General features: G+C 42.2%; 1 protein-coding gene across 1 annotated transcript; it reads left to right on the top strand.

Annotated features, from left to right (window-relative positions):
• Positions 1-4,471: 4,471 nt before the first annotated feature.
• On the top strand, positions 4,472-12,728 carry vwa1 (von Willebrand factor A domain containing 1). The gene is made up of 6 exons (XM_070840307.1): positions 4,472-4,670; positions 7,490-8,047; positions 9,456-9,788; positions 10,271-10,546; positions 10,881-11,156; positions 11,746-12,728. The coding sequence occupies exons 1-6, from the start codon at positions 4,586-4,588 to the stop codon at positions 11,772-11,774; spliced, it is 1,557 nt and encodes a 518-aa protein (XP_070696408.1). The 5' UTR covers positions 4,472-4,585; the 3' UTR covers positions 11,775-12,728.
• Positions 12,729-13,630: the final 902 nt, after the last annotated feature.

Here is a 13,630-nt window from a genome sequence, read left to right as displayed (position 1 = left end):
AGCTATACAGAGAAACTCCATCGACCCAACTTGGCAGAACCAGAGGCAGCCTGTGACATTTTACTGTGGAAACTTGCAGTGGGTGTTGGCCTCGCCAGTGTGGAGACTCACTGGCTGTCGATTATTGCAAAACAGATGTTCTAACTAGCGAGCGGGATCGAGCTGTATACCCAGTTTTAGTCCAAGACAGTGAGCAGACAGGGGTGCATCTGTCCAAACTTAAATATACACTTTGACTTATTCTGTGAAGATGCGGTCCTGTCTTGAACCGGACAGTTGCTTGTGCTTAATGTAACATGTCATATTTGTTTAGGAAAGCAAAGATTGAGCATTTTCCCAGGATGCAGTTCGGTCTTGAGTTCTTGGAACCGAGGGAGGTAACAACAGTTCGGTCTTGGAGCTGCAGCTTTTGTGTCTCCTATTGGAGTTCCTCAACGATACACTTTTTTTTTTTTTTTTTACCAGGTTTTTACTACAAAACAAAATGTTCTAAAAGTTTAGGGAATATATATAAACACAGCTTCAAAGACATACCTTAGAGCTAACACAGGATGCTGGTCAGGAGAGGCAGGAAAGTAGCATTGACGCAGGACCGGGGGTGTCACTGTTGCTCAGGAAGGCAGTGGGCACTTGGCACACTTCTGATCTCCTGCACATCCCAGTGATGGGAAGTCCCTCCGACTTCCCTGTTTGTATTTTTAGTTTAATGGCTTTTATTTAAGTGTTGTGCCAAAATCCATTACACAGGAGGCAAAGAGCACTCTTGGCTCTGTGCTCGAGCTGCTTGCCTTAATGTAAACTCTGCTAAATATTTTGTCTGTGTTTCACTCTTATCCAGCATCTCTTGGATTTATCACCCTTTTCTATCTCTCCTATACCTGCATCACCCTTGTACTTCCCCCTGATCCCTGTCTCCTTGATCAGTGTTTAATCTGACCTCTCCTTCTTTATCTTGTATGTGTTTATAATGCAGATTCTTTTACTAGAAAGGCAACATTTAATTTTCTTCCTCAAATCTGCACAAAAACCACGGTGTGCTTTAAACCAAACCTCAAATTCCATAGATTGGCAGAAAGGAGGAAAACACTGGCAAATATAGATCTGTGGAATTCACTCAACCACTGACAGTGGCATTCCACCATGTAGCCAAATCCTCTGCAGCCAAATTTTTAATGGGTAATTACAACTAGGCTGCTATTATGGGCCAAAGTTACAAGAGACTGTGTAAAAGGCAGTAACCCAGGCTGCTCAGAGAGTGTTTCAGGCTTCAGCCTTCTCCCAAAGGATGTGCTGTTTTTCCTTAGTTCCATGCTATCACACCCTCAATGTTGTGATGAACGAAATGTGGTAAACTCTTCCACTGCTTCGATGACATCTCACTTGTTTTCGCTTCTCCACTCCACCACTCCTACTCCCTCTGCTGCCGCCAAAGGTCAAGTTTTCTGTGCTGTTTTTCCCCTTTAAAAGGACTTTTAGTCGTCATCCCACCACGACTACGATGGCATGTGAAGATGAGCAGAAACAGATCACCGTTCAGGTTGAATAATCTGACATTTTGATTGAGCCAGTGGAGACAGTGTGCTGACATGAGATGTTGGGTGGAAACAGCTGCCAATGTCTATAAATTTCAGCACAATGTCAAGATATGTAATCTGTTGTTGCACAACTCATGCAAAGCTTGATATGATGAAATACATACAGAAATGGGTTCACGTGCGTGCACACACTCATGCAAAGAATATACACACACGGCATTCCCTGTGCACATGCGTGTTCAGCCAGTTGCTGCTCTGACACGCAGGTGCCAAGTTGTTCCAGGTGGGGGTTACACTGTGTGTATCTAACTGGTTTACAGCCTGACTTTAAAAACAAAAAGCACAGGAAGAGAACTCCCAGCTGTAGTAATGTCCAAACAGCACAGTGGAGGGGGTGTGGGTAGCTACGAATGTTGACAGCCCTGGAGAGGAGGTACACAAAAACCACAGAGAAATTAATGCTGCATGTCTGTTGTGCAGTAGCAGCGGGGTGGAAATGGATCATGATGCAGCTGGGAAACTGACTTCCCAGACTTTTGGAGTTCAGTTTTAGCTACAGAGCATCAAACAAAAACACTCAGAAACCGGACACGACATTTATATAACATTGTCTTGTTATTGTGAATGTGAACTGATGGTGATTCATATACAGGGTGACTCACGAGCAACAAACACAGTTAAGTGCTTGTAAATGTCTCTAATATTTGTTGCTCTCTTTTACATAATTTTCCATATGGATGATTGCAGTGACATTTAGGTCAGGTACAGCTATCATAACGCTTACCAATCACTGACTGCACTTTTTAGTGTTTAGTTAATAGGTGTGTATTTGGAAGGGTGTGTTTATTGTCAATGTCTCATTGGAACAATAGAAGTATTTGGACACAATGCGTCACAGAGGAATCCAGACCTTTGAATTCCCTCATCCTCTCACATCCATTCATTCCCTCCTACCCCCTTTGTTTCCCTTTTTGTTTGTCTCACACACAAACACGCACACTTGTACACTCACACACATACACACACACTCGTGCACACATACATACATACACAGTATCGGTAGTCTCCATGCTGAATCATACGGTAGGTCCCATGAGTCTCCATGCAGCCTGTGCTGAACTATCCCCCCGATCCACTCCACTTTCTACAAGCAAGTTTCACTTTATTTTAAAAGGCTGAGTGGTTGACCTCAGAAAATTGCCAACATGCAAAGCCATTGACCCTTTTCCACTCTCGGACTACGTGCTGTATAATTTCAAAGATGCACTCCCAGTGGTTTGAATGCTGCAAGTATTTGTGGCCTCTCTTGGTGAACCAGAGGCTCCTTAATCTTCTGGATTGCTGAAACTCTTGGTAGTCTTCACCACACAAATACTCAGAAAATAAGTGAAGTTTTGTGCTCTTTTTCCTCCCAATAGTAAATCCCAATAGACTGTGTATGTGCTAATGCTTCCACATGGTGTTTGTGACTAATTTCGGAGACTTGTCAGCTAAAATGTTGAGTGCGTTTTTAATGGGTTTCCCATTTATATCAGTGCTGATAAACTTAAGACTTAAATTTAGGCTAATTGTGACTCAGATCCAAGGTGTTGACGCCTGGATGGTGAAGGCAGGCCTATTTACTATTTTGAGTTTCAGGAGAGACTGTGGGGAGAAGGGAGGAGTGGAATACACATGGCAGTCAGAGGTGTCAAGTCAGAGTTAGTTAAAGCAGCTTCACCTTCAAAGTAAAAGCACCGTTTTGTCAGCCATGTCAGAGGTGGCTTTGTTTGTAGTGTGACACAGCAAAGTGTTTGTGATCAAGTCTCTATGTCAGGGGTTTCTATACACTACAGTGCGGCTAAGTCACTGACTATATTATCATTTACAGCCAGAACACTGGCCTGTTTAGATCTACTGAGCTCAGTGGAGCGATTTACATCTGCTCAAATGCTGTATTTAATTTCAGGTACTTTGATATTTCCAGTTTTTGCTTCTACATTATCACACTTCACATATAATTGCATATTGTACGTTTTAACTCCTAATATTTATATTGCAGCCAGTTGCTTTGCATAGTAAAGGTGCTTTTTAGACTAAGAGCTCTGTGGAGCAATGTTTTTATCAGTGGGTCCCTGTTTTTTTGTGCATGCGAGCAAGGATGCACATGCACACTTGCTAATGCACAGTGGTTTCAAACCCTTCTACTGATCTATCCCCAGCCTTAGACACACCGGTTTAAAACATCGATCGAGACTGAGACATCAGTGGACTAGCAACCCCTGTGTTATGTGAGGTAAAATTACTCTTTTTGTCAATGGAGTCTGGTGGCCTTGAAATGAGCGTTATTGTCAACATCACGCTTAAGTATTAATGAATCAAAAATAGACTCTAATAATCAAATAATAATCAAGTATAATAATATAAAAATTCTGAAAGAGACCATTCTGTATTACAAATATTTAGTTTTTTGTTCAGGGTATTTTTGTACTTATATCTAAGTGAAATTTAGAAAGTAAAGTTACCTGTGATGGATTCCTTTAAATTGTGGTATTAGACCTAGGCCTACTGTAGGCTTGCAAAATGTTTTCTTTCCCCCCTGAGTAAAGCCATGAGTTTAGGGATATTTATTCAAAATATTATGGAGAACCATAACTATAAATAGTCGACCATAAAATGTAATGAGAATGTTTTGGCAGCCCGACATCAACTTTTTTTAAGCAAGTGAGACTTTTATTTTGAAAGTTTTGCCCGGATACCCTGTGTTTACCTCTCTCGTGCTTGGTACTGTCGTCCTGAGCGCGAGCGAAGCGCATTTCTTTTGCATTGGCGAGGAGCGTCCGGGCTTTACGCACCGAAGTTTCTCAGTTTAGTTTGAGTTGAACCCTCCGTGTCTCCAGTTACAGACAAGAAGAAGACAGAGGAGAAGCCAAATAAAAAGCCGTGCTGGATGTGACTGATAGACATTATTCTCCTGAGAGGGAGTGCGCTCCTCCGGGCTGTGGTGGACATATGACTGAACAACACATAACATTTGTGTTTTAATTTACTCTGACTAACTGAGCGCTGTGATGGAGAGCCTCACGTTCCTGCCGTGGCTGCTGCTGTGCGCGCTCCTGCGGCCGGCGGCTGCACAGAACCCCGCACCTGAAGGAGGTAAGCTCCCTCGGATGGATGTGGACACTGATGATCCTGTTGATTTCAGATGTATTATCATATAGCAACGCACCAGAAATAGATTTAGTACAACAACTAAAAAAAAATTCACTATAAAACCACAGACTTATCTAAGAACCAGATATGTTCTCAGATATTTCACAAGTTTGTTCCCAGCTGATATAAAGTGAGCTTAAATGGATTATGAGCGCATAATGTGAGATGCATTGACGTTGCCTTGATGCTGCCTCAGGGGGGGTGGAGGGACGGTCTGTGCTCAGGGTGGATCAGGGTGGGGTTGGTGTTACACCAGTGAAATGGCACGGCTCCTGGGTTTGACTTGTCAGTTGGTGAAATCCCACAGCCTGAGGCGGTGGTTCCCAAAACGGTGGGTGCATGCAGGGACCACCCAGGCGTCAGATGCTCCCCCATATAAAAACACAAAAAATAGTTGAATTCCCATTGTTGATTGATTGATTCACCTCAGCATTACAGCAGTGGTTTTCAGTTTGACATTACACTGCAATGTAAATGTAAGTCATCTATTAGTTTATTTGCAAAATACATTATAACAGGCTACAATAACATGATACATGTTATTGGACGTAGCATTTTCTTGCCAAATCAGGCTGATTTGCGACCCCTGGCCCTGGTTAGGCTCATCTAGTTCATCTAGTTATGAGATAGTCTCAACACATCATCATTACCAAAAATACACGAGTTAAAATAAGCACATAATAAATAACAACATTCTCGTGTGTGTGACATGATCATACAAAAAATATACAAAAAGTAGTACATGTGTATTTCATAACAAAATATATATGTGTATATATATATATATATATATATATGACCATATGTGTCTGTTCCTCTATAATTAAATCTGAAAACTGATTTCGAGTCGACTAACAGTGAGACACAGGCTGTTCTTCATGTTTAATACACATCTCTAATTGTCATCAGTTGTGACTACAGATCTGCAGTTTGATTAACTGGCATTAACACTGTAGACGCCCTGTGGTAAAACTCACCGACAACCTGAGAGGCTAAACTTGTCTGTCGCGACACCGACTGTCAGCCTTGTCAGAGGGAGCGGATCTTTATGAGTGTGGTAACATAGTAGTGAGTGAGATGCTGTCACTTTGCTATTTCCATTAATAGGGGCCTGAACCGACATAGCTTACAGTAATTGGGCTTTTTATAAGTGCACTTGATGTGATTACTGTCATCCTCGCACAATAAAGAGCTCACAACCCGCACTCACAGAAAGAGTAGGAACATGTTGCCTAATTGATGGGTAATTATGAACATTTAAAAGGTGATTAGGGATCAACAATGGTACTTCAGAGAGACAACGGTTGTGACTGATTCCGATTCTTTATACTGGATGGCTGTTATCGTCCTTTGTATTATAAGCTGCTCTGGGTATGAAATGCATAAAATTCAAATTCCTCCAATCCTCTGAAGCACACCACATGCTCAAAATCCTCATATTCATGTTATATTCTGCACATCCAGCCCAGAAAACCAGTATTGTTTATGATGAACATGTGTGTTCGGCATGTGTTGTGCTCCCATAGTATTTCACTGGGGCCTCCTGAGGTTTTCACACCGTCACATCACTGAGGTGGTAGTGTGTACGATAACACGAGGCTGCATTAAGCACGTCCTCTCTCCAGATGAACGGTGAAGAGGCTATCTCCAGACGTCAACATGTGGTCTTTAGATAAAGCCATACCTGCACAAAGGTAGAGGTAGGGGGTTTGCGATACGGAGCACCCCCCACCCCTCACTCCAAAGTCCAAACAATGTAAATGTTGATGTAAAGAATTCTTCAGGCTGATGGAGAGGAAGGCGGCGAGTGTCTGAATGTGTGTGCACATGTTTGATTCGTGCGTGTGTGTGTGTGTATAAATGCCTCGCGGCCTTCTCAGGTTGGAGCCTTATCAACACCGCATCTCATGTGTAAAACATTGAGATATTAAAAAGAAAGGTAAGGTGTCTTAGCCTGTAATTTCAGTGTTGTTAAGTCAGAATAAACTAGAGGCCATCTAAGGGCTTCCTTTTCTCCTGAACCTTTGCTCTGAGATTTTTAACCGTGGGGGTTTTTTTCCTGGATGACTGCGCAGTCTTAAGATCTATAACTAAATATTGCTTTTAGATGCCGTATCTCTCGCTGCTGCTCCTTTCTTTTCTCTCTCTTCTCTGTATATGGCCATCCAGCATTCCTCCTCGTCTCTGGCTTGGAACTGCCAACACGCCCCCCCACCACCCCCCTGCCTAAGTCTCACTCTCCTTTTAACGCCTTTTATTTCCCCTCGTCCCACCTCCTTTCTCCACTCCCTCTCCCATTAATGCCCAGCAGCTACTGTTTTCTCCCCTCCCTTGGAGTTCACTTCTAACTTTGTTAGAATGTTATGAAATATGGAAAAATGAGGGTGGGGGTGGGAGGGTCTGCTCTCTGGCTGAGTGCCTTTTATCCATCCTCTGCCTCTGTAGTTATCATAATGCTGGCATCATGTTGTAGTTCCTCTGTTTGTTTTGATTTTTTTCTTATCTTCACTGTAATTGCTTGTTTCTTACTTGCTTTTGATTCTTTTCTGCTTTCATGTTCACAGCATCCCCTATAAAAGTTTTGTGACTGAGCTGTTCCAAGGTCGACGGAGAAGGGGAGGGAGATTCTCAGTGTGTGTGTGTGTGTGTTAGTTAAGCTTTAGATGAGACCTGTGGAAAAACTTTCATAGAGAGCGTTGTATATATATAACTTCTTGATTTGCATATTAATGACTGTAGTGCTATTTATTTTTCCTCCCCAGTGCTGAACTGCTGCGAGGGTGACGTCCTCTTCTTATTGGATTCCTCAGGGAGTGTGTCGTCCTACGAGCACTCCCGCATGCTCACCTTCCTGTCCGAGCTCCTCCTCCCCTTCACACTGGGAGAGGATCAAGTGAGGGTAGGACTTCTGCAGGTGGGCACCCAACCACGCCTTGAGTTTGGCTTCGAAGCCCACAGCACCCAAAGTGGCCTGCAGGGGGCTTTGAGGAGCATCAAACCTCTCAGGGGAGACACCAACACAGTGGAGGCGCTGAGAATGGCAAAGGAGAGGGTGCTGAGACCCGGAGGACCGGACGGGGCCCGGGCAGGACTCCCAAGGGTGCTGGTGTGGTTGACGGATGGGGTGAAACCGGGTGATGTGATTGGACCAATGGCAGAGCTGCGGGATGAGGGCGTGGCTGTGCTGGTGGTGTCCACTGGGCATGGCAACTACCTGGTGTTGAGGGAAGTGGTGACGCCGCCTGTGGAAAACAACCTGTACTTTGTGGACATTGATGACATGAGCATCATCACAGAGGACCTGCGGGATGCCATCATTGGTGAGTTTGGTTTGGGTTAGCTGGTGAGTTTAACATAGGGAGTCTGAAGTGTGGCAACCAAAATAGTAACTGATATTTTAGTGTTAACAAAAGTGGAAGCACAAAAAACTTTTTAGACTTTCCCTTTTGTTATTTAGTTTTCCAATGTGTCTGGAATCACAAATATTTTGGTCTTTCCGTTAGTTAGTCCGTTGGTTATATGTGTGCCATTCAGGGCCCCCTTTTAAAAACAGAATTATGAATTCCTTATTTAAAGACAGAATAAAGAAATGTATGATTTTATTTACCTTTTGAGTTCAACTGCAACATTTATTACAAATGTAATTCATTAATTCATAATTATTTCCTTAAATTTGCCAATTTATTAAAGCTGCATAGGGCAGAAATCACTCTATATGCAACATATAGTGCAGTTTATCATTTCATTTTATTGTCTGAATTCTGAAACCGTATGCTAAGACATTAGCCACAACAACTTTTGTCTAAAAGATATATGTCAGTGGTGTAGCCAAGTGGACAAAAATGTATTTACTGCTGTTTAGATTATGTTTAATCACTGGAAAAGTGTGTAAGTATGTATGTACACTCCAGGCTCCGGGTAACCACATATCAGTCATTTCTTGTTGGGCAAGCTGACCAACACTAACACTAAAGCTGCCTAACCCATGTGTCTCAGTAGCAGAAACACCCTCAGTCAAACAGCTACAATCAGACTGGTTGCCTGCCACTCATACACAAATGTATTACATGTCTCCGTCCTTCTCCCTAATTCCTCACATGCTCCTGAAGACAGTGAGACTAAATAGGAAGCCACGGCACTGAGTGTGTGTGTGTGTGTGTGTGTGTAAGACTCACTGTAATGAGATATGACGAGCTATTAATGGATTAATGATTCCACTTCCATTGCTGCATCCCTCAACACTATGCCAGACATGATACATATATGTATTTATATATATAGACCAGGGTGGTTGCACACTTTTCTGGCCAGATTAGGTAACTTACATAACATTCACAAGGGACAACTCAGCAACTATACACTATATTGTGCAGCTGTAAGACATGTTGCATAGTATAAATAAAGCTTGTGTACAACAAGGGGAATTTCACCAGTCCTTGCTTAGTGGCTGAGGATCTTATCTCAGAAATCAATGCCTCTGTGGCAGTTGTTAATTTGCCGCAGGGCCTCGCAGGGTTGGCTATTTCAAGTTGGCTTATTGCAGGAGTTACGAATGCACCCAGAAACCCAAGTCTGGCTGTCTATGTGGGTGGCTGTCTGAGGCCAAGGCATTTTTAGCTCTCTGTCTTGTCCTCTTCCCTGTCACCATCCTTTCTCCGTGTCTTTGCAGAATTAGAACTATTTCTAATCCTGACAGAACTTCATTCGTCTTTTTCATGCCTCCAACAGAGATCATCCGAGCTGAGCGAATCAACGCCCGTGACGTGTCCTCCAACTCCGCCACGCTCCAGTGGCGGCCGGTTCTGTCCGGTTTGACGGGATTCTACGAGATCCGCTTCGGTCCGGTTCCAACGGGAGGATCAGGAGGCGGTGGAGTGGGCGGAACTGGGACCAGCCCGAGCACCGGTGGTAGTCAGTACCAGAGACTAACCCAACCTGGAGATTCCAACACAGTCAGGCTGACGGGACTGAAGCCTGACACCACCTACACCGCCACACTGACCCCCGAGTCCAACGAACAAACATTTAACACCCTCTCTGTCACCTTCACGACAAAGCCAGGTTGGCTTACATATTATTTACACATTAAGTCAGACCCCATAACTGTGTACTTTCTTTGATTACTGTAAATCTTTTAATTGGTTTGGTTTTAGTGCAAAAAGGCAACATTCACCGGTTCCAGCTTCTCTAATTAAATAATTTGTCACTGTTTTTCACTGTGAATTGAATATCTTGCATCTCATGAATTGCTTGACAAAACATTTTAATATGTCACCTTGTGCTCTTGGAAGTTTTTGTGGGCATCATACGTCATTATTTTACATTTTACAGGGTAATATTTTATTTAATCAGTTCAAATCTTTCCCAAAAAATCCCCAATAATTTGATACCAATTATAGTAAAGAAGAAAAAGTTCAATTTAAGCCCATAAATAAATATTTCTTTATTTTTACAGACTATTGGAAACGTATTTTTATAATTAGTTAACTGGAATTGTACCAACTGAGGATTGTCTCTATCTTCTCTCCACCCCCACACACCAGAGGTGCTGAGCCCAGCTTCAGTAACGATCTCTGAGTCGGGGCCAACCAGCGTGCGGGTGAATTGGAGTCCTCTTCAGCCAGAGACGGTCACAAGTTACTACATCGAGTACTCTGCCCTGCCCAGGGGAAAGCTCCACGCTGCCACAGTCAGCCGAACGCAAAACTCCACACTCCTAAGAGACCTCCAACCAGATACCACTTACTTGGTGACGATTACTGCCCGACACGCCTCAGGCAAGGAGAAGGCCATGTCTGTCAAATTGTGCACCGAAGAAGGTGAGCTACAGGAAGAAAATGCAGTTGAATGTGGTGATCAAGGATCCATTTGCTGCACACTAATCCTACACAGCCTAGCCCTCTCTGGGTTTTACATTTCAGATAATTACTAGCAGTTCCATTCAGGTTTGACTACTCCAAAGGCTGTTCTGAGCTGCAAGGGAAGCCTGAGCCAACCAAACACTCACATATTTTCTACTGTATTTGTTTTATTAAACCATTTCTGAGTTCTTTTAGCTTCTACTCCTCTTCATTCACATCCTCTCTATGAAATGTATTAATCTTTCTTTTCGGAATATAATGCGACTAACATGTCTGTGGTCTCCATGTCCAGTGACTCCAGCCCTGGTCGACCTCCAGCTGACCACAGTGGGCAGCGACTCAGTGCAGGTCGACTGGAAGAGCAGCGCAGCCGGTCTGAGGGGCTACTGGCTCACCTGGGAGGAGCAGCAAAGCTCTGTCCACGGCCAGCGCTCCTCCTTCTATTTGCCGCCAGACTCTTTGTCAACGCGCCTCACGCACATCCCCCCATCGGCTAGAGTGTGTGTGTCACCCATTTACCGGACGGCGCGGGGAGAGGGACTGTGTTGCACTGCACAGTTTCATTCAGGTGAGTGGTGACAGGGGATGTGGCCATTTCACATCATGAATTAAGTTGGGTTAGAGTTATTTGGGTTCATATTTATGGGAATAGTTTGGCAGTTTGGGAAATATACTTATTGTAGAGGACTAATTCCAAAAATCTCTAATTCTTTATTTAACCCACAAAAATGAGATATTTTGGATTTTCTCATTTCTCTCTTGGAACAAATAGGATATGAATATTAGTTTCAGTTTTTTATTTTATCTACTTTCTGCCAGATTAAATTATCCCTACAATGAAATGTAAATGTGCTTTTTCATTGATCTGAGCAGCACAAATGGAATTCCACGTACCTTTATTGGGGTGGAGAATTAAATCATTGAGATAATTATCTGCAGTTGTAGGGAAATAAAACCTGTGAGCATTGGAAGTAAGTCAGAAAATAGGTTTTTATAATTTGAGTGAACATCAACAAATATGTCTATGTTGGACAAAATAGATTCATTTGTTGTCTGATGAAGAAAATTCTAAACATAACACTTCTGTTTTCTGCCCAAATGTTTAAAAGTATAAATGTCTGTGTTTCATCTGCTGTTCTCTCCCGTCCTCCTTTTAGATGCATCAGCATATGGCTACCAATCATAGCACCTCTGAGCTGCAAGTGCACCTTACCAAACATGGAGGGATGCTGGCAAGAAGAATGCTGACTTTCATCCATAATTCTTTTCCGTGCCTCTCCCCTCTGTGGACATCATCCAGGAGAGACGTGTGCTTTGGCTTTACTGAGCACTCATGTGGAATCCATAGACACTCATGAGTGGTGTGGGACAATATGGCCACATGTCGACTGCTACAATCTGCAAAACAGAGGAATATTTGGTTTTCCATTTCTATTGTCCCATCTGGTTTACACCTGTAGTAAATGTATCATGCTTCAGTTTAAAGATGCAAGCTTTGAGATAAAGATATTTTGTGGGGTTGTTATGTGGAAGAGAGCAGGGCATGCTGGGAATGTTGGATGTTTTATGTGGCTTGTTTTGGAGAAAGGCTTTGTACCATATGTGGGCCTCAGATAACATCTGATTTACATTATAATGAATACGTATGAGTTGTACTTAAATGGCTACTCTCTCGGCACATGCTTGATACTTGTGTGCACTCTGGAGTGCAAAAGGGAACGTTAACATATGATCTCTAATAACGGGATTTTCAGAACTGCTTTGAACTTTCCAGAAATTACGAACAGACCGGCCACATGCCCTGAAACTACAGAGATGCTGCATATGATACAAATGTGTGTAACTGAGAGTAGTCTGTCTTGAAATGGTCTCTTGACATCCATCATTCATATTTATTGCTCAAGAATCATGTAAGTATGATAATTAATAGCGTACAATATTTACAGACATGCTGTTTACATTTTCAGACTGTTACCTTTTCTGAACCAGTCTCTGCTGCCCCCTACTGAAAGGATCCTTACAGACTTACAGCTGGTGTTTGACTATTCTTCAGCAAATGTATTGTTTTATTGTTTGTTGACCACTATTGAAATTTAACATGAGCTTGCAATAAAGACATTAATAATTTTGTTTATATTAATTGGAGTTTTTTGTCATAGTTCAATCTAGCATTGGCCTAATGAAAGACATTAGGAAGTGCAGCAAAAAAAGTTCATATCTCAGGCTCTGCTGCTTCATTTTAGAACATTTTCCTTTAAAATGTCTTGCGAGTCCACCAAGTTTTAGCAACTGCAATATTAACTCAACTTTTCTGTATTAAGGCGCCCCCCTGCAGATGAATGAAAGCATCTTCAACTGGTAAGCTGGCATATTAAAGGACCAGTGTGTAGGATTTAGGAGGGTCAACTTGGCAGAAATGGAATATACTGATTAACCCACAACTGTAATTCAGTTAAAGGAGAGCTCAAGTATTTTTAAACCTCTGCCCATTTTTTTCACTCAAAGTACTTGTTTTTGCCAAATGTTGGATGGATTGATATGTAAAATGGTTTTTCAGTGTTGATATCTGACATTACAATGATGACTAATAACTACTGGATTTTAGATTTCTGAAATGGGTGTTTAGGGGCAGTAAGAATATTTCTGTAGATATTACAATCAGAATCAGAATCAATCTTATTGGCGATGTACCTGAACACATACAGGGAAACTGAATTTGGTTTTTCTACTGCTTTTGTGTGATTACACATACACAGACAAAAAAGAGAGACAAGAACAACAAAGCTGAACAAAGTAAATACATCTAACTAAAGTATAAACATTCAATCTCTATGTTCAATTTAAATGCATAAACATAAAAGTAGAAATATAGAAATTAGGACAACAATGTGAAGAAGACAGTGATGCAATGATGCAGAGTGCAAATGCATGTTGTAGACGACTGTGGATAGGAAGGTTGCCTTTGTAGATATCTGAATAACTTTTACTGAGAGGAATTAAATCATGGATATCTACAATGTATAGGCCTATCCATTCAAGCTA

The sequence above is a fragment of the Pempheris klunzingeri genome, chromosome 11 (genome assembly GCF_042242105.1).
Source record: "Pempheris klunzingeri isolate RE-2024b chromosome 11, fPemKlu1.hap1, whole genome shotgun sequence".
Taxonomy (NCBI): domain Eukaryota; kingdom Metazoa; phylum Chordata; class Actinopteri; order Acropomatiformes; family Pempheridae; genus Pempheris; species Pempheris klunzingeri.
This window is presented reverse-complemented; position numbering and strand designations above follow the sequence as displayed.

Excerpts from the sequence above, each read along its gene's own strand:
- vwa1 (XM_070840307.1), top strand. The coding sequence starts at position 4,586 with ATGGAGAGCCTCACGTTCCTGCCGTGGCTGCTGCTGTGCGCGCTCCTG. Across the intron at positions 9,789-10,270 it reads CACCTTCACGACAAAGCCAG|AGGTGCTGAGCCCAGCTTCA; the intron begins GTTGGCTTACAT and ends CCCACACACCAG. Across the intron at positions 11,157-11,745 it reads CACTGCACAGTTTCATTCAG|ATGCATCAGCATATGGCTAC; the intron begins GTGAGTGGTGAC and ends TCCTCCTTTTAG.